The sequence below is a fragment of the Pongo pygmaeus genome, chromosome 3 (genome assembly GCF_028885625.2).
Source record: "Pongo pygmaeus isolate AG05252 chromosome 3, NHGRI_mPonPyg2-v2.0_pri, whole genome shotgun sequence".
Taxonomy (NCBI): domain Eukaryota; kingdom Metazoa; phylum Chordata; class Mammalia; order Primates; family Hominidae; genus Pongo; species Pongo pygmaeus.
Window position 1 is genome coordinate 14,508,184 of NC_072376.2, and position 19,226 is coordinate 14,527,409.

At 40.4% G+C, this 19,226-nt stretch overlaps 1 protein-coding gene across 7 annotated transcripts in view; it reads left to right on the forward strand.

Annotated features, from left to right (window-relative positions):
* Positions 1 to 19,226, forward strand: part of CC2D2A (coiled-coil and C2 domain containing 2A) — a 184,876-nt gene that overhangs the window by 21,499 nt on the left and 144,151 nt on the right. For all 7 annotated transcript variants that reach the window (XM_063663535.1, XM_054485970.2, XM_063663536.1 and 4 more), the window contains 2 exons: positions 15,869 to 15,957; positions 16,262 to 16,363. In XM_063663535.1, coding sequence (XP_063519605.1) covers positions 15,869 to 15,957; positions 16,262 to 16,363 — 191 coding nt within the window. The remainder of the gene's footprint in view (positions 1 to 15,868; positions 15,958 to 16,261; positions 16,364 to 19,226) is intronic.

Sequence of the window (19,226 nt, forward strand, 5' to 3'; positions counted from 1 at the left end):
ATTTTTAATGTATACAAATGCAACTGATTTTTGTGTGTTGATTTTATATCCTGTAGCTTTGCTGAATTCTTTATTAGTTCTAACAGTTTTTTTTGTGGAATCTTTAGGATTTCTATATACAAGATCATGTCACCATGAACAAAGATAATATTACTTCTTCCTTCTCAATTTGGATGGCTTTCATTTCCTTTTTCTTGCCTAATTGCTCTCAGACTTTAAATACTCTGTTAAATAGAAGTGGTAAGAACAGGCATTCTTGCCTTGTTCCTGATCTTACAGAAAAAGCTTTCAGTTTTTCACCATTGAGACTTGTGTTAGTGATGGGCTTTTTGTATTGCCTTTATTTTGTTGAGGTAGTTTCCTTCTATTCCTAGTTTGTGGAGTGGTCTTATCATGAAAAGCCATTAAATTGTAAAAAAAAAAAAAAAAGCATTATCAAATGCTTTTTCTGCATCAATTGGGAAGATCATGCACTTTCTGTCCTTCATTCTGTTAATGCAGTGTATTACATTTATTGATTTTCAAATGTTGAGCCCATCCTTGTACTCCCCTCCCCTTTTTTAAATGTTAAGGGGAGAGTCGCATGTTTGGAAGCATGCCTGCAGGTAAGATTTGGTAACCTGAGCTAACATTAATACTCTATAAATGGACCATGAAGCTCTTCCTCATGACCAATTTATACACACTGCTTACCTTAGGTGAGGTTTCCAAGGTGCAACCTCAGATTCAGTAGTCTCCTCAGCCATAACAAGAAAGTTTATGCTCACAGATGGATGCTGAGAAAGCTATGGGACTTTTTACGCTTGTATGGTTCAATTTTATTTTTGTTCTCTAAGCACTTACTGGTTTACCTGAGGCTTTTACCCTCCCAGAGTGGGGGATGGAAGCAGTGATAAACAGACAGACAGGCAAACAGATGATGAATCTGACATCTTGAACTCTGAGAACTTAAGACCATGTTCTGAGTTAGGCAAAAAGCTTGCAGGCATCGTGCTAAGGTCTTTATATGCATTATATTATTTAAATCTCAGAGCAGTCCTACTATGAGGCATTGTTTCGTTGATTAGGAGACTAAAGTTCAGAGAAAACCAACAGCCAGAAGTGGTGAGGCCAAAATTCAAACTCCAATATGTTGACATCCAAACCTATATTCCTAATTGCTGCACTCCAGCATCATTCCATAGCTTCAAACTGAACCCTCTTTGATCTTTGGATCTGATGGTTTACAGTTACCCATGGAAGGTACAATGGCAATGCTATGACCCAGCCAGCACTGTCAACAGTGGGTCCAGAAACCCACAGAGGAATCTTAATATGGTGCATAAAACAAGTTTAGAGTGTTCACCAGATTGATAATCTGACTGTGCTTCATTTTTTAAAAAACAGAATGAGGGCGGGCGCAGTGGCTCACGCCTGTAATCCCAGCACTTTGGGAGGCCGAGGCGGGTGGATCACGAGGTCAGGAGATTGAGACCATCCTGGCTAACACGGTGAAACCCCGTCTCTACTAAAAATACAAAAAATTAGCCGGGTGCGGTGGCGGGCGCCTGTAGTCCCAGCTACTCAGGAGTCTGAGGCAGGAGAATGGCGTAAACCCGGGAGGCGGAGCTTGCAGTGAGCCGAGACCGCGCCACTGCACTCCGTCCTAGGCGAAAGAGCCAGACTCCGTCTCAAAAAAAAAAAAAAAAACCAGATTGATACTCAGGTAGATCATCCACCTCTCTCTCCCTCCCTAGAACAGCCTGTTTCCTATTTGGGGTTTTCATTTATTTGTCTTAATTCTAACTATTCATCTCTCAAAAATCAATATATACATGTCATCCCCTTTGGAAAAGATCCCTATTCCCCAGAGTAAGCTGAGTAGATCTTCTCTTTGCTCCCATGGCCCTTGTGCCTGTGTGAGTATCCAGAGGCATCTTTTCATTGGTACACCTCCTCCCCTCCTTCACCAAACTAGCAGTCCTTGAGGGCAGAGCCTGACTTTCAGCTCTGCTTAGCATAGTGCTGGCATGCAGACGGCACTCTGAGTGAACAGTATCTCCAAGTGGCCTCTCTGCTTTTCCCTCTAGGCGTTGCTCTGCCTTAGGTGTGCTTACTTACACCATGCCCACCATGTCTTTTCAACCAAGTCTGCTGAAACATCTGGATCCACATGTTTGATTACTCCTTTGACCTTTTACTTCCCAAACTTCTCATGAGTCTGGGCTGCCCCTCAGTGATACCAGCCCAGCTCCTCACCTTGAACCTGTGACCCTCTGTCCTACAAGGCACCAAGTATTGTCAAGGTCAGGCTGCATTTAGAGATGCAGAGACCAGCACCCCTAACCTATGGCCTCACACACTGCTTCGGGCACATGCCCAGAGGTGCCACCTCCCTAATGAACCGCACCAGAAACCCATGCAGTGAAAGCTTGGCTTCTAATCTGCTCTTCAAACATATATATAGTCATGACATTCCAAATAAAGAAAGCATTTCCCTGAACATGGAATAGTTCCAAATAAAATAAACATCTAGTTTAAAAGTACACACACTCCCCCATGATTCCATCTTGCACCATCTCTTGAGGGAGTAACTATCACACATTAAGTAGTTTCTTATGAACATAAATTTCTTCATTGCTAACATCTGTTTTCCATTCATTCATGTTAGTTTCTCTGATTAAACCATCATTTCGGAGCCAATTTGTCAGTATTGGTGGAAAAGAAAGTTCAGAGTCGAGTGAAATATGATGTAAATGAAAGGAAATAAAGTGTTTATTTTAGGCATACTTTTTAAAAGTCATGAGGACCTGGAGAGACTGGCCTGAGGTGGGAGGGGAATGTTATAAAGCACAGCATGAGACATAGAGGGGAGCTGCCTGAAGGAGCCGGGCCTTGGGGGTTACCTTAGTGCCCACCAGCTGGAGAATGGGATGAACATTCTAGTCCAAGGATGCACAGTGGAGAATGTAGGAAATGTCAAGACATTCACCAACGCTGCAGTTCACTACCTCACACAGTACTGGGAAGACTAAATTAAAGTACTAATACATATAAATAAATATTACCTATTATTAGTTGTGAGGAAAGCCAAGGCCACAATTAATCTGTACTCAAAGCCCCAATTCCCTACCCTCCTTTAAAGCAAACAAACAAAAAAAAAAACTTCTTTACAGCAAAATTCTTTCAAACTCATTTTCTCTCATTTTTGTCTCCAGTCCTCTCTTGAAATCACTCCAATGTAACTCACACTCCCACCCATTTATTGAAAATGTCCTTGCCAAGGTGACCAATGACTCACACATTTGCTAAATTCAATAGTCAGTTCTTAGTCTTTATCTTACTTGACTTTCACAGCATTTCACACACGCTCATCATTCTCTCCCACTTTTGTACTTGGCTTCCAGGACTCCACTTGCCTGGTTTTCCTTCTGCCTCACTGGCTGTACCTCTTTCTCCTTTGCTTGTTCTTATTCACATCCCGACTACCCCATGTTGGCGCACCCTAGGCTTAGTGCTTGGCTCTCTTGTCTTTATCAATACTCAATTATTGTTGTCATCTCAAGACTTTAAATTCAATCTATATACTGACCAGTTCCAAATTTTTATCTCCAGCGTGGACTTCTTCCAGACTAAACATGCAACCGCGTACTCAACATCCACTTTTGCACATCTAATAAGAAAACTCATATTTTAAGTAGGCTTATTGAAATATAACTTACATATCATAAAATTCACCCATTGTTAGTGTACAATTTAAGGAATTTTTGGTAGATACATAAACATGCAATATCACACTACAATCCAGTTTTAGAACATTTTTATCACCCCAAAAAGTTCCTTTGTGCCTATTTGCCTCCACTCCTAACCCTAGCTCCAGACAAACACTGATCTGTTTTCTATCCCTGTGTGTCTTTCCTGAACATTGCATGTAAATGGAATCATACAATATGTAGTGATTTGCACCTGACCTCTTTCACTTAGCATAATGATTTTTGAGATTCATAAGTATTGTAGCATGTATCCACATTTCAATTTCATTTCTTTTGTTGATGAATTATATTTCATCATATGGACACACTATACTTTGTTTATTCATTCACCTGTTGATGGACATGTGGATTATATTCAGTTTGGTGCTATTATCCACAGTGTTGCTGTGAACACTTGCAACATGTCTTTGTGTAAACTTATGTTTTCATTTCTTTTTGGAGGATTCCTAGTGGTAGTAAGGGAGAAGACTACCCCTCATATTGTCTTATGCCCAATTTCTGCCTCCAAGGAAAGAAAAAGTAAAAACTAAAAGGCAGAAATGAAAACCACAAGCAGACAGCCCGGCGCCACATCCTGGGCCTGGTAGTTAAAGATCGACCCCTGACCTAATTGGTTATTTGCATAAGAAAAGCACTGTGAAAAACCATGTCCTGTTCTGTTCTGTTCTAATTACCGGTGCATGCAGCCCCCAGTCACATTCCCCTGCTTGCTCAATTGATCATGACCCTCTCACGCGGACCCCCTTAGAGTTGTGAGCCCTTAAAAGGGATAGGAATTGCTCACTCGGGGACCTCAGTTGTTGGAGATGTGAGTCTTGCCGAAGCTCCCGGCCGAATAAAGCCCTTCCTTCTTTAACTTGGTGTCTAAGGGGTTTTCTCTGCGGCTTGTCCTGCTACAATAGAATCTCTGAGTCATATGGTAAACTTACGTGTAACTTTTTAAGAAACTGCCGATATACTTTTCAAAGTGGCTGCATCATTTTACTTTTCTGACAACAACGTATGAAAGTTCCAGTTTCTCCACATCTTTTCCAGCACTTGGTATTATCTGTCTTTAATTATACCCTTTACAGTAGATGTATAGTGGTGTCTTGTGCTTTTAACTTGCACTTCCCTCATGATTAATGATATGAGTATTTTTCATATTCTTACTAGCCATTTGTATATCTTCTTAGTAGAATGACTATTTACTTTTTGTTTGTTTGTTTGAGACAAGAGTCTCACTCTGTCACCCAGGCTGGAGTGCAGTGGTGCAATATTGGCTCACTGCAACCTCCACCTCCTGGGCTCATGCGATTCACTTGCCTCAGCCTCCTGAGTAACTGGGATTACAGGTGCTCACCACCACATCCAGCTAATTTTTGTATTTTTAGTAGAGACAGGGTTTCACCATGTCAGCCAGGCTGATCTTGAACTCCTGACCTCAAGTGACCCAACCAGCTGGGCCTCCCAAAGTGCTGGGATTACAGGTGTGAGCCACCGCACCCAGCTATTTACATTTTCTACTCATTTATTAATTGAGTTGTCTTACTATAGAGTTGTAAAAATTCTTTATGTATTTTAGATACAAGTACTTTATCAGATACATAATTTGAAAATATTTTCTCCAAGTCAATGGCTTGTCTTTTCATTTTCTTAATGGTGTCTTTGAAGTACAAAAGTTTTAAATTTTGATAAACTCAAATTTATTATATTTTTATTATGGATTGTGCTTTTGGGGTTGTATCTAAAAATTAGTTGCCCAACTCAAGGTTATGGAAATTTTCTCCCATGTTTTCTTCTAGAAATTTTGTAGTTTTAGTTCTTACATTTCTGTAGATCTATTATGTATTTTGAGACAACTCAAATTTTACTTAACTGAAACTGACCTTCTGATCTGTTTCTATCAACCCAAACCTGTTTCTCCTAGAGTCATCCCCACCTCATTAAATGGACTTTACATTTTTTTCTATTGCTTGGGTCAAAAACTTGGAGTCATCCATAACCCCTGTCTTTCTGTCTGCCCACATCCTATCTACCATCAGATCCTGTCTGCTCTACCTTCAGAATAGCTCTAATGATTACTTCTCACTCTCTCTACTGCTACCACCCTGATCTAAGCCACTTTCACCTCTCATCTAGAATATTGCAGTAGCCTCCTAACTGATCTTCTTGCTTCCATTCTCACCCATCATTTTCAACCCAACAGCCAGAGTGGTCCTATGAAAATAAAGTCATGTCACTTCTCTGTTTAAACCTTCCAATGGCTCTCACTCAACTCAGAGTTAATGACAAATTCTTTTTTTCTTTTCTTTTTTTTTTTTTTTTTGAGCACAGGGGACTTTATTGATTGTACATGACAAAGTGGGGCTCCCTAGGCTCCTCCCTCTTCAGGGGGTCTGCATGGAAATTGTGAGGAGGGGAGATTCTCAGTGAGGTGGGGGACTAAGGGCGGCAGGGACTCCTCAGCAGCTGAGGGCCTCTCTCTTCCTTTCGTGCTCTCACTGGGTCTGGTGGTCTAGGGGTCTTACTCCTTGGAGGCCATGTGGGCCATGAGGTCCACCACTCTGTTGCTATAGCCAAATTCATTGTCATACCAGGAAATGAGCTTGATAAAGTGGTCACTGAGGGCAATGCCAGCCCCAGCATCAAAGGTGGAAGAGTGGGTGTCACTGTTAAAGTCGGAGAAGACAGCCTGGGTGCTCAGTGTAGCCCAGAATGCCCTTGAGGGGGCCCTCTGATGCCTGCTTCACCACCTTCTTGATGTCATCATATTTGTTAATGCCTCATTATTTAGGATGACCTATGTGGTTCCATTTCCCTTTACTTCTATGACCTAATATCCTAGTATTCCATTCCCTCAATTTTTGGGTTCCCCATTTCTGCTCTGGCCTCACATCAGGCTTAGCCCTATCTCAGTGTCTTTGCATCAGATAGTACTACCTGTACCTGAAATTCTCATCCCCTAGGTGTCTACATGGTTTCATCCCCCACTTTCTTCACCTGTTCTTAAGTCACCTGGAGGCCCTTACCTGGCCACTTTATTTATTTATTTATTTATTTATTTATTGAGACAAGGTCTAGCTCTGTTGCTCAGGCTGGAGTGCAGTGGTGCAATCTCGGCTCACTGTAACCTCTGCCTCCTGGGCACAGCCATCCTCCCACCTCGCCTAGCTAATTTTGAGACTACAGGTAGCTGGGACTACAGGTGTACACCACCATACCTAGCTAATTTTTGTAGAGGCAGCATTTTACCATGTTGCCCAGGCTGGTCTTAAACTCCTGAGCTCAAGTAATCTGCCTGCTTCAGCCTCCCAAAGTGCTGAGATTACAGGCTTGAGTCACTGCACCTGGCCTACTCTATTTAAAATTGCAATTCACCCCTCCCTCCTGGCCCTCCTTATCCCCTGATCCTGTGTTATTTGTCTCTACACTTGTATCACCATCTGACATACTAACTACAGAACTTGTTTGTGGTCCATCTCCCCCACTGGCATACATTCTCTATGGGGGTGGAGGCATTCATTTGTTTTGTTTACTGCCCTATCCCTAGTACCTTGAACACATAACAGATACTCAAAGAATATTTGTTGGTTGAATGATTGAAGAGTCAAGACAAGATTCTGTAATATAGCATTTCCAAAACTGGAGTTTGTAGAATACTAGTCCTCTTAGAAATGAACTGCCCCAAAAAAAGAATTCAAGTTGAGAAAATTTTCTTATCATTTCTACTCTTGGAAATTCACGAAGCTTGTTCTGAGACTACACACACTTAACCTAGCATTTCTCATGCAGTTCTTGGCCCTCCTGAATACCTGTTAATATTTTTTTCCACTCTGTAGAAGACAATGGGGAAGACTTAATCCTAAGTAGAATCTCCATGTCAAAATATATCTGTGACATTCTTGACAACTCTCAGAGTCTCTGAAAGTCCTGTTTGGAGCCTCGTGCCCTGTGCACCACCACAACAGCATGAGAGCACCGTGTCTTGTCCAGGCTGATGATCCCCAAGCCTGCGCCATCTGCTGAAGTATAAAGAAGAGGAAGGGGCACTGGGCAGGGCCAGGATCCCAAGACCCCACATGAGAAAGAAACGCATGTGCCAGAGCCAGGGTTCCTGAGTTTTCAGCTAACATAAAATGAAAATGCTGGTGGGACTCGGAAAGAGTGAGCCTGGGAGAACTAGAAAAAAAGATAGTGACCAGAGAAGTCCCTCCAGAGCACCTCAGCAAATGTGAACTATCAGCAGTGCTGGGGCTTATACAGGAACAGCCAGTTTGTTCTCAGCCCATTTTGACTTTCTTTTTATGTAGTGACACTTTCACAAGTGACACTAGTCTATTTCATAAAAATTAGAAAATCAGGAGAAGAAATCAATGACCTACTTTCTTAAAGTCTAGTTACAGCCACCAATAAGCTTTTGGGCCGTTTTCTTGCCCTGGGTAAAAACCTGCCTGACAATAAGGTCGTGTCCTATGTATCCATAGCATTAATTGTGGCTTAAAGGCTATCCTAGGGTCTTGCATCAGATTGTCCCCTAATTATATTTTTTTAATCCTCAAAATTTGAAAGTTTTTAATTAGTATTAATCAACTACATGCTTTGATTGACAACAAACAGTTACAATATGTAACGGGGTGAAGCATATGTAAATTTAAAAACAAAGAATGGTGACTTCACAAATTATTTATTTTTTAATTGTCTTTCCAACTTTTATCTTAGGTTCAAGGGGTACATGTGCAGGTTTGTTACATGGGTAAACTGCATATTGCGGGGGTTTGGTATACAGATAATTTTGTCACCCAGGTAATCAGCATAATACCCAATAGGTAGTTTTTCAACCCTCACCTGCCTCCCACCCTCCACCCTCAAATACTCAATGTCTATTTTTTCTTCTTCTTTTTTTTGGAAGACAGAGTCTTGCTCTGTTGCCCAGGCTGGAGCGCAGTAGCACAGTCTTGGTTCACTGCAGCCTCCGCCTCCTGGGTTCAAGTGATTCTCCTGCCTCAGCCTCCCATGTAGAGGGAATTACTGGCACATGCCACCACACTCAGCTCAGTTTTGGTATTTTACTAGAGACAGGGTTTCACCATGTTGCCCAGGCTGGTCTTGAACTTCTGAGCTCAGACAATCCTCTCACCTCGGCCTCTCAAAGTGCTAGGATTACAGGCATGAGCCACCATGCCCAGCCTCTATTGTTTCCCTCTTTTTGTCCATGTGTAGCTCAATGTTTAGCTCCCGCTTGTAAGTGAGAACATGCGGTATTTGGTTTTCTGTTCCTTCATTAATTCGCTTAGGGGATAATAGCCTCCAGCTCCATCTATGTTGCTGCAAAGGACATGAATTCATTCTTTTTTATGGCTATGTAGTATCCCATGGTATATATGTACTACATTTTCTTTATCCAGTACACCACTGATGGGCACCTAGGTTGATTCCATGTGTTTGCTACTGTGAATAGTACTGTGATGGGCATGTGAGTACATGTGTCTTTATGGTAGAATGATTTATATTCCTTTGTGTGTATACCCAGTAATGGGATTACTGGCCCAAATGATAGTTCTATTTTAGGTTCTTTGGGAAATTGCCAGACTGCTTTCCACAGTGGCGGAACTAATTTACATTCCCACCCACAGTGTATAACAGTTCCCTTTTCTTCTCAACTTTGCCAGCATCTGTTATTTTTTGACATTTTAATATAGTAATGGCCATTTTGGCTGGTGTAAGATGGAATCTCATTGTGATTTTTATTTGCATTTCTCTAATAATTAGTGATATTGAGCATTTTTCAAATGTTTTTTGGCCACAAGTACATCTTTTGAAAATTATCTGTTCAAGTTCTTTGCCCGTTTTTCAATGGGGTTGTTTGTGTTTTGCTTATTGAATTAAGTTCCTTATAGGTTCTGAATATTAGACCTTTATCAGTTGCATAGTTTGCAAATATTTTCTCCCATTCTGTAGGTTGTCTGTTTGCTCTGTTGATAGTTTCTTTGGCTGTGCAGAAGCTCTCTAGTTTAATTAAGTCCCACAGGTCAATTTTTGTTTTTGGTGCAATTGCTTTTGGAGACTTCATAATGAAGTCTTTGCCAGGGCCAGTGCCCAGAACGGTATTTCCTAGGTTTACTTTTTGGGTTTCTAAAGTTTTAGGTTTTACATTTAAGTCTTTAATCCATCTTGAGTTGATTTTTGTATATGGTGAAAGGAAAGAGTCTTCTGCATATGGCTAGCCAGTTATCTTAGCACCTTTGATTGAATAGGGAGTCATTTCCCCCATTGCTGTTATTCTAAGCTTTGTTAAAGATCAGATGGTCGTAGATGTGTGGCTTTATTTCTAGGAAGAGAGAAAGTCAAACTGTCTCTCTTCACAAGCGATATGATTCTATACCTAGAAAACCCCATAGTCTCTGCCCAAAGGCTCCTAGATCTGATAAACAACTTCAGCAAAGTTTCAGAATACAAAATCAATGTACAAAAATTAGTAGCATTTCTACACCCCAATAATGTCCAAGCTGAGAGCCAAATCAAGAATGCAATCCCATTCACAATAGCCACACAAAGAATAAAATGCCTAGAAATACAGCTAACCAGGAAGGTGAAAGATCTCTACTAGGAGAATTACAAAACACTGCTGAAAGAAATCAGAGATAACACAAACAAATGAAAAAACATCCCATACTCATGGATAAGAAGAACCAGTACTGTTAGGTTGGACATACTGCTCAAAGCAATTTAAGATTCAGTGCTATTCCTATCAAACTACTGATGACATTTTGCACAGAATTAGAAAAAACTATTATAAAATTCATTTGGAAGCAAAAATGAGCCCAAATAGCCAACATGATCCTAAGCAAAAAGAAGAAAGCTGGAAGCATCAGACTACCTGACTTCAAACTATACTGCAAGGGTACGGTAACTAAAACAGCATGGTACAGGTACAAAAACAGGCATACAGACCAATGGAACAGGTTAGAGAGCCCAGAAATACATTTTTCCTCTCAGTCCTGTTATTCTCCCATTTTTGCTACTGAAGTCAAGCTGGCTTTTGCCCCATGCTCTTCCTACCCCTTTATCTCTATATTTTATAGTCTATCCTGGAATTTTGCATTAGGGAAAGATAATTTTGTGCTGAGGTTTGAGCAATGGGAATGGACAGGCAGAAGTAAAAGGTAGTTCAGGCCTGTGTCTTTGTAACTCTTTTGTCCACCTCCCCTGCAAAAGTTATGGAAATACTAGTTTCTCCTTGCATATTTTTAAGTTGACATAAATTTTTATCATACTTTTAAATATTTGCCAAAGATTTAGAGGAATTACCAAAATGTTTTCCAAAGTAGCTACAGCAATTTATATTCCTACCAGCACAGAAGTTTTAATTTATCCACACCCTTGTCAATACTTGTTATTATCTCTCTTGTTTATTATAGTCATCTTATAGGGGTGAAGTGGTACCTAATTGTGGTTTTGGTTTCCATTTTCCTAATGACTAATGATGTTAAACATCTTTTCATGAGCTAGTTAGCCAATTGTACTTCTTTCTCAGAGAATGCCTATTCATGTGTTCTGCACATTTTAAAAGCAGGATCTTTGTGGTATATGGCTTATATGTCAATAAAACTGTTATTAATGAAAAACATAGGTGAGGCATCAGGATTCTGGATCACATCAATTTGTGGACATAACATGAGAGGAACAGAAAATTATTTGAAATGAAATTCCTGTTTGTTAGGAAAACATGGTTGTGTTTTCTGAGGGGTCAGGTATAACAGAAGTCCTTAGGAGAAAAATGGAGAGTGTCCACTACTTTATTAAGCCTGAAAAGAGAAAGAACTGGGGAACAGTGAGTATGGGTGATAGGAAAGAGGAGAGAGAGTGCAGAGAAGATCTGAAAGCCATTTCAAACACAACGCTCATGTAGCCTTGGGGTTAATGGGTTTGCTAGGGAGCAAGAGCAACATTGCTGAACATCTAGTCTCTTGCTGTGTCTGATGAAAAACATCACTTTGCCAAAGAAATCCACATTTCATGCTACATTGACATTATGTATATATTTTTAATGGAATGTCCTAAAATTCTGTCATTATCCATAAGTTCTTGCATGCCCTCAAATCAAATCTTAATTTAAAAAAATTATTTTCATCACACTTTGCATTTGATGCTACAGAGAATTTATTCATGTCAGATTTTCTTAGCTGTGTCAAAGGGCCATTTTCTGAATATGCCTCTTTTTGTAAATGTGAAATTAAGCCCTTCCTCGAGCCTGGCAGATCAGTTTTCACCCACAGGGCTTGAAAGGGAGTGCCAGTTCGAGATCATGTAGTTGATTAGTAATGGATTGGAGCGACTGACAATAAATTAGAAGAAAAATGTTTAATGAGGGTTGTCTTAGTATTTCCAGCTGTTTAAAGAACACTGTTTGCTATATTCTACCAAGACAAAAATGAAAGTACCTAACCCCATTAGCTACGATGTCAAAGGGAGGGAACTGGTACCTTTGGCTTCCATGGATGTCATGTTAGTAATATTATCTTTTTAAAAAAGTCTTCATCATTATCTGGTTTCAAACAAATGAAGATTACATTTACCTTGTTTGAAATACCTTTTTAAGTATAATATCCCTCACACCGTCATGGTTCCTTTCTATGTTTTTCTTTCACTGATCTAATACTACAAAAACCAAGTTCAAAAGTCCTCCAATATGTTTCTTGCTCTTAGCTGGTCAGTCTGGCTGGGGAGTTGTACAGACCTGATTTGGAAATCTTTAAATCCTCTACATGTCTTTTACTAGCACAGACTTTAAAAACAAAATCAGTAAAAAGATCAGTGGTTGCCAGAAAGTAGAGGGGAGGGAGGGCTGAATGGGTGGAGCACAGAAGATTCGAAGGGCAGTGACACTGCTCTGTATCATTTGATCATGGTGGATACGTATCATTATAAACTTTATCCAAATCTGTAGAAAATACAGCACCAAAAGTAAATCCCCAAGCAAACTATGGGTTTTGGGTGATTGATGCGTCAATGGAGGTTCATCAATTGTAATGAATGTGCCACCCTGGTGGGGGGTGCAATCATTGGGGAAACTAAGCATGTTGGGGCTGGAATATATGGGAAGTCTCTGCAACTTCCCCTCAACTTTTTTGTGGGACCTAAAACTGCTCTAAAAAATTAAAGTCTATTAAAAGTGATAAATGTTATAATTTCAAAAAAGAATCTGGCAAGAGCTACTTTTTATGGTTTCAAAAATTGTCAGTGTTTTTAAAACTAATAATAAACCTACTTCAGTTTCTTTATTCAGAAGAGATAGTGTTTAATAAAATATCTTGTCTCTCTTTTAAAGAATAATTCATAAAATTGTTCTAGTAAACCATGTACAAGTAATAACTGTTTTATGAAAACTAAAAAACCCTGGATTTTTAAAGGGGGGGTAAATAAGATTATTTTTCATGTTCATAAAAACTTATTAGTTTTGAAAAAGGCTTCTGACTGGTGGTGGAGGGGGTTGGTGACAGGGACAGAGGCACACTAAATGGTCAGACAGAGGAAAGCACTGGCAAGAAGGAGGGGTTCAGTCTAGAAGCCCCCGTTTACCCACCCAGGCATTCCACATATGCTTAGTGATACTTAACAGTGTGCCTTCCCTGCGTGGCTGGGGACCTTAGAACCTGGGGAGGAAATGGGTACTTACCAAATAGCCTAACAAATGCGGTCATGTGTTATTTAATGACAGGGATACATTCTGAGAAACGCATAACTGAGTAATTGTGTCATTATGGGACCATGATAAAGTGTACTTACACAAACCTAGATAGTGTGTGTGTGTGTGTATATATATATATATAGGTATTTTTTAAATATGGAAAACCAAATGTCCCAGCATCATTACTGAATATCAGTTATTTCTCCTACTTGATCTGCAAAGCCAATATCAGGTGCCATAGATCAGATCTCTACATATGCTCCATTATAATCCTATTGGACCACCTTTGTATATGGGGTCTGCCATTGACCAAAACACCCTTGTGCAGTACATAACTGTATATAAATTCAAAATGTGACAGATGAAGGAAGTCTCAGGACTCTGCACATATGCCACAGGAACATAATCTACCATAGTTCTATTATCTGTAAAATGAAAAATGACCTGATTTTAAGTAAGTTTTAAAAGAATGCCAAAGGCCATTTTATTAAGGTAACGGAGATTCTCTTAAAGAACTTTGAACCTCAACACATGCATGCGAGACTCTAATCATTACCATAAATATTTCATGCCTCCATACAGGCATTAAGTGATAGTTGGGGGCAAGATATAAGTAGTATTTTATAGCTTTCTATCACACATATGGAAGAAGGCACAACCCAAGAAACGGAGTGGCTGTGCTGCAGAAATGGGCTTTGAGACCGGTGATTGTTGTCTTTGCTTGCATAAAGCAGGCTCAGGAGGAACCTGCAGACCTGTTATCTTTGCCTTCTCTCTGCCACTTTTCCTTCTACCACTCTTACTTTCACCTGCTGCCTTCCTCCCACGACAGTGTCATTGTGTACAAGTGTGAGGATCCTTCTCTCCTCAGGAAACTCCTTAACGCTTCAGCACTCACTATGGTTGAAAGCCTTCCCAAGCCTTTACTGTTCAGCCTGGCCCCTGTCCCAGAGCTTGGTGTCCTGGACAAGCACCTCCGACTCATCTGGCCCCAGACAAATTCACTCCGACACCTCCCAGTCTGACTTCCCCATCTCGTTTTTCTTTCTCAGCAGCATCAAACTCCTCGTGTTGAAACCTCAGATTCCCTCACTTTTTCCTTATTTCTCTATACTGGGGTCCTCCAGGTTGAGTGTGTGTTTAAACTCCCTGGGTGTCTGGGCTGCACCTCCAGGTTTTGGAGTATGCCTGAAAATCTGTGTATCTAAAAAGTTTCCAGAAGTCATGACTGCTGCTGCTGCTGCTGACCATTTTTCCATACCTACCAATTGCCACTAGGCTCTATTGTATTTTCCTTTGTGTGGCCTGTCTTACTGACTCACACTGACCCCCTTTCCTTCCTATCTCACACCAGGACATCCTGACTGGGGTCCCTGGTACCTCACCCACTCCACCCCAACCATCCTGTGGTGCAGCTTCTGAAAACGCTGCTTGCATTCATGTCCTCCTCCCTGCACATTCTTCACGACATCCACACTGCTTGGGGAATATAGCCGAGACTCCTTAATGTGACATCAGAGGCTTTCCATAACTTGATCCCAAAATGCTTCTGCAATCTTGAGTCCTTCTTCATCCCAGTAGAGACACTCTGCTCCACCTATGCTAACATTCTGTTCCCCAAAGACTCCATTTTACTTCCACCTCTTTTGTAATGGTTTAGAGAATTGGGGAATGTGGGGCTGGGACCAAATCCCAAGGATTCTACATCCTAGGTGTGTGATGGTAGAGCCATTTATCACGCAGGACTGCAGAGCCTTCATCTTTGTGATACCCGGTGATCATAATACCTGGGGCACTCCTCACAAAGACAGCAGAAAAATTGTTGAGAAATACATTTGATGCAGGTATCACAGAACCCGGCACACAATAGCTGCCTGATAGTTCATGATATTTGTGGGTAAATTCAATAATATATACAAAATGTATATTGTATCTATGATATAGCCCAGGGATAAACCTGGGCCTATAGAAAAGGTTTCTCTGATCAAAGATATCAGTGCAATTGAAAGTTAAACCCGGAAACCCCAAACTCATTAGCCACCCATTCACCCGACAAGCCTGTTTCTCAAATCAACAAATTTGAGAGCCTTTTCCCAGTGGCAATTGAATTGGTAAGTATTTGTGTGCCTTGAACAGTCAAGTGTCATTCATTTCATTCTTAGTTAAGTCAGGATGACAGTGCCAGGCAGGACTGAGGTTTTGGCTCTCAGTTTCAGAAAAGCCAAGACATGTACTTACTACATCAAAAGGATGGTTGTTAGCATGATCTCATGTTTGCTTATGTGAAGTTCTAAATGTGTAAAATAAAATTATGTTCTCTTATTTCTTTTTTAATTTAACCTTCCCTTTTGGGGGGAGGGAATTGTTTTAAAGTAATTTTCCTTTTTCTTTTCTTTTTCTTTCTTTTTTTTTTTAATTTTGTTTTGTTTTTGTTTTTGTTTTTTAGGCTTACCTCCAATTCCTTCAACTTCCAGAACAGGCTTTGCAGAATTTTCCATGAGGGGACGCATGAGGGAGAAATTGCAAGCTGCAAGGGTGAGAGAAACCACATGAATATTCTGTTCAGTGCTGATTGCAATCTTCCAGGGCTTGTCTAACTTACTTTCTATGCTCCAAACTGCGTGGATTTGAATACCATTCAATTTGTCTTTCAAGTTTTAAATGTTAATGTCTTATTTTGCATTGGCACAGATGAAAATTATGCTTCAGAATTTAATGTCACTTTTCTAAACCATTTTCCTTGCTCTTCCCCTTAAAGAAGGATAGCATGTATTTTTTACTGATTATTTCTCGGCATTCCTGACATCATGTAGCAGTAAATTTCTGTTTGACTTTTTAGTCCAAAGCAGAAAGTGCATTGCTGCAGGAAATCCCCACTCCTCGGCCCAGACGCTTACGAAGTCCCAGTAAGAAAGAACTGGAGACTGAATTTGGCACAGAGGTGAGAAATACCCTCTCTACTTTGTGATCAAAACCAGTAAAGCAGAATATAAAGTTTCCAGCAAAAGTTTTTAGAGCAGAGCTATGCACAGAGGAGGTATTAAATGCTTATTAATAATTATAATACACTTTGGGAGACTGAGGTGGGAGGATCGCTTGAGTCCAAGAGTTCAACACCAGCCTGGGCAACAGAGCAAGACCCCACCCCTACTAAAAATAAAAATAAAAAATTTAGCTGGGCATGCTGGCTTATGCCTGTAGTCCCAGCTACTCAGGAGGCTGAGGTGGGAGGAACACTTAGGCCCAGGAGTTCAAGGCTGCAGTGAGCTATGATTATGCCACTGCAGTCCTGCCTGGTCAACAGTGAGACCCTATTTCAAAAATATTAATAATTATAATAGCTACTATTTATAAGGTACTACTCTGTGCCAGGCATTTTACCACCTTTGTCCCATGTTATCACATTTCATTATCCCTACAGGGCAGGTACTATTATTTTCATTCACATTTAACAGATGAGGAAACTGAAGGTCAGAGTAGATGTGAAACCACCCTCGGTCACAAAGTATACATGTGGAAGAGTCGGGATTTGATCCCAGCTCTATATCATTTCCAGTCTGTCTCACTGGGATCCATGGGTCTTCCTGGAAAGCAGGGAGAGAGATAAAAGTGCAGCAGAAAAATGGAGTCAGATGCTAAGGGTCCTTGAATGTCACATTTAGGAGCCTCGGTAGTTTTCTACAAGCCATGGAAAGCTATTGACAACAGGAAGGGGAAGCAGTCTGAATGCACTAGAGTGAATTTCGTTTGCATTTGAGGTGCTGGTGAGGAATCTCAATATGTGTTCCTCCAGAGACACAGAGGAAGGGCCCAGACCTGGAAAAACAGATTTAGGAAGTGTTTCTACTGTGGTGAGTGTTGACATTTTGAGAGTGCCTTTGGAGAAAACTTTATAGAGTTAAAGCTGTTAAGGAGGAGACGGAGCCAGGAAAAGAAAAACAGAGATTTCAATGAGGGGTAAGCGCTAAGACGGCAGAAAAAGGAACAGGAAGAAAACAGTAAATGGCTCAGGAGGTGTTTGCAACTACAATCCAATTGGTTTTTTGTTGTTTTTATTGGTTTGGGTTGTTTTTAACCATTAAGACAAAGAAGCCCAGGCTCTAGGGATATTTCTGATTTTTTAAATGATGCCTTTTCTTTTTCTATGGTGAGGTGTTATAAAATGTTACCTATATTCACCCCAAAGAAGTCACAAGTTGCATAATTATAGGGAACGTTGCAGCCTTGCTTATGTTTTGTGGTCTTCAGTAGGAACACTAGTCAGTCCAATGAAATGGCTTTATGACTATTTGTTATGCGCCCTCATGATCCATTCTAGTGAAAAAGCATTTCCTTCCTTTAATTCCCATTTATTTTCTTACTACAAAAGCCATAATTTAAAAATATTGGAAAATAAAGAAAAATATCTATAATCCCATCAGCTTGCCACAAGAACTTTGGTTATTTTGGCAGGCATGTGAGGCTAAGCATCTGGTCATGTTGGCTAAGTGATAGGAGGTTCTGGGCTTTTATATCTGGCTTTTTCTATACCTTCTGCCTGAAAATCATTTCACAACATCATTTCAAAAAATAGATATCATTATTCATGTAGCTCTCACTGTCCATGGGCCACAAATACTGATATCTCAAATAAAGCTGGAAATTGTAGAAGTAAAAATATACTCCCTGGGCTACTAGGGTGTTTATTTCTCCTTGTGATCAGGACTTGGCTTGTATGTTCATAATATTCCATATTCCCTAAGTACCATTCTTACGGTATTGCGGCAAACATCAACTGCTTTGTCTTTAGACCAAGTCACATATTCATAATAGGACATCTCACAACCACATTTCTTCATGTATATACCTCAAATCCAGAAGGAATACCTAAAAAATGGTTCAATATCCTGTTCATCAAAAAATGTAGTACACAAAGAGCACAGATGCTGAACTTCAGCTGACCAGGGCTAAAGGCTGCCAACTTCACTCACTAGTGATGTGACCTTAGAGTTTAGCTACTCTCCAGACCCCACTTCCCACCTCTATAAAATAGGGGTAATTCCAGAACCTAGTTCTTGGTATTGTTTTGAGGATTAAATGAGTGAATACATGTTACAGTGTTTCACATAGTACCGGGCACATAGTCAGCCCTCTGTATTTAAGTATTAATGATTGTTAGATGCTGTATACTCAGAGAGAAAAGGAGAAACCAGTTAGGAATACTTTGGTCAGTAATCCAAATTTACCAACGCAAACCACTGCTTAATCTCTTTTGTATTTCCTTTCACTTTATGCTCAGCAGATTTGTGACAGGTGAACAAATGCAAATCTCTAAGAACACATACACATCAAAGTAGAAGTAACACAGAACCTTGAAAACTTAGCCTCCACTAGATATGACCAAAATTTCTCTACATGTGGCCCTGGTTCCCTGTCTCAGGTTACCCAAGATCTGATCCTTGAATCTAATTTACCTGTTGCCCAGCCAGCACTTACGAGAAACTCCTTCCTGCCAGGTGTCTGATAGGCTCAGAACACCCAGCGATGATAGTGACAGCTCATCCTTGAGGAGCTCAGTGGAGTTCACAGCCAGTGGGGATATAGTGGGATTCAGCTCTGTGGTGGGTGCTGTTAGCAGCCCACCAAAATGGCACCTTGTCCCAGCCTCAAAATCAGGTTATATAAAAATTAGTCCATGGCTTTCTTTGATCTGACGCCCAAAGCACAAGTAACAAAAGGATAAATAGCTACATTGGACTTCATCAAAATTAAAAACTTGTACTTCAAAGGAAACCATGGAACAAGGTAAGAAGAACACATGAAAT